General features: G+C 58.4%; 1 protein-coding gene across 1 annotated transcript in view; it reads left to right on the top strand.

The window, feature by feature from the left end:
- Positions 1–2016, top strand: part of PABPC1L (poly(A) binding protein, cytoplasmic 1-like) — a 10725-nt gene that overhangs the window by 6566 nt on the left and 2143 nt on the right. Inside the window, exons 9-11 of the mRNA XM_010135095.1 lie at positions 106–208; positions 496–609; positions 1874–2001. Coding sequence (XP_010133397.1) covers positions 106–208; positions 496–609; positions 1874–2001 — 345 coding nt within the window. The remainder of the gene's footprint in view (positions 1–105; positions 209–495; positions 610–1873; positions 2002–2016) is intronic.

Raw genomic sequence — 2016 nt, 5'->3', positions numbered from 1 at the left:
GGGCGTGGTTTGGGTTGGTTGGGGGCCCCCAGCCACTAGAGATGCTCCAGGTTACACCTGGCTCAGCTCCCAAGTCATCTTGGATAATGTGTTCTCCTTCCCTAGCCACAAACCAGAACTACCTTCTACAGCCCCAGCCCAGTTGTCCCAGTCCGTCCTGCCACTCGCTGGAGTGCGCAGCTCTCCTGTCCTCCTTGTGAGTCACCCTGCGTCTCCCTGGGGCTCTCGGCATGAGCTGGGTTCAGTTAGGGACTGAGGGTCTCTAAAAGCACCACAAAGCATGTAGCCACGGGGGGGCTGTTGTCTGGAGAAGTGCACAAGGGGGTTGCTGCAGGGGTCGTGGTGATGGGCACCGGGGATGAGGCTTAGGGTTGACCCCAGACGTGTGCTCCTGAGCTTTCCCCAGCCACAGTCACTAACCCCACATCTCCTTCTATGCCTTTGCTAGCAAGAAGTTTTAATCATGCTCCATCTCTGCAGCGGCGTATCCTGGAGCTACACCCATCCTGAGGGCTGCCACACCGCCCCGGCGCCTGCTAACCGGCATCAGCACCATGAGACAGGCCTCCACCCAGGTGCCCCGTGTGTCCCCCCAGGCCCGGAGAGTGGGTGAGTGGGGAAAGGACCTGGCTCGGACATAGCCATAGCAGCTGAGCATTGGTGAGGGTGCTTGCTGTGAGCTTGGGTCTGCTTCTGAAGGTGGATCAGTTTGTGGGATCTCTCATGGAGGAGTCTCGATGGTGCTCTCAGATGTGATGGAACTGGAACAGCGTCTGGAGTAAATAAGTGTGTAACTTTTGGGGAAGGTTGTGGTCTTCCACGTAATGGGACAGGTCTCTGATACGCTTATTGGTTTTGTTGGCTGTTCTTCCTTGAATACGTTCATTAAAGATGATGATGATGCAGCCTCAGCACTGAGAGCTTAGCGCTCTGACCAAGGTGGAGGTTGGGAAAGGACCTCCTGGGCAGAAGGAGAGGTTCTTGCAGGCTCTGGCTGAACCACTGCCATGGCCAAGTCTCCAGTAAAACACCCTCACGTTTAGCGGTGTTTGAAGCTGTGAACCAGACCTCTCTGGCACCCCAGTGCCTGGCTGTGCCGGAGTGTCCCCTTCACCTGGCCAGCACGACATGGCTGTGCTCCTGCAGGGCTGGTGGGGAGATGACCAAGCTGCTGTCCTGTACAGGGTGCCCAGAGCACTCCTCACCCTGTCACCCCTCTGCCTCTTGTGTGAGTGAGGAAGAGGAGGATGCTCACCAGGACTCGCAGTGCAGCCCCCGCTGAGGCTCCTCTGTGGACAGGCTGAGGTAGTGCAGGGTGAGAGCTGCCCGCCTGGGCAGTGGGTGAAGGTCTCATGTGCCCCAAAACATCGGACCTTCCGGAGGGGATTGTCTACCAACAACCCTCCCAGCTTGGTGTGATTTAGCCCAAGGTCATCTTTGGCGTTGAGTGTCTTGTTGCTGAAGCGAGTAGGGGGGCCAGGAGAGCTGTCGTGCCTTATTCCCTCTCCATTTGTCCTTGTCCTGATGTTTCTCTGCCCTCTCCCGCTGCAGGAGGGGAGCCGAGGTGAGCTGGGGGCACTTGCTCTTGCAGCCCACCCTCAGTGCTGTCCCTGTCCCCTGGCTGCTGATGCAGATGGGTATTTCTGGAGGCGAGACAACAAGGCATAGGTGTCTTTGCCAGCTCTCCTGCCCTCTGCACAAAATCAGCCTGTCCCAGGAAAGCTGCTTTTGACCTGGAGACTGCCTTGAGCCTGGGAGGGGGGATTTTTTCAGCACCTCTGGTCAAGCACAATGCCCCTGTGGCTTCAGCCTCCTTGGCACAGGGGTGTGTTCTGTGGGCTCCTCCTTACAAATGTTCCCGTCCCCATTGCAGCCAACATCGGGACACAGACGGTCAGCACCCGAGTGCCCTCCTCGCCCGCCCTGCCACGGGGTGCTCCGCAGTACAAGTACTCCTGGGCTGTCCGGAACATCCAGCCGATGGGGCATATGCCGCCCCTGGTGGCACCAGCGAGA

Source organism: Buceros rhinoceros, unplaced genomic scaffold, assembly GCF_000710305.1.
Source record: "Buceros rhinoceros silvestris isolate BGI_N320 unplaced genomic scaffold, ASM71030v1 scaffold18524, whole genome shotgun sequence".
Lineage (NCBI taxonomy): Eukaryota > Metazoa > Chordata > Aves > Bucerotiformes > Bucerotidae > Buceros > Buceros rhinoceros.
The sequence above is the reverse complement of the archived record's forward strand: the minus strand, read 5'-3'. Positions and strand labels throughout refer to the sequence as shown.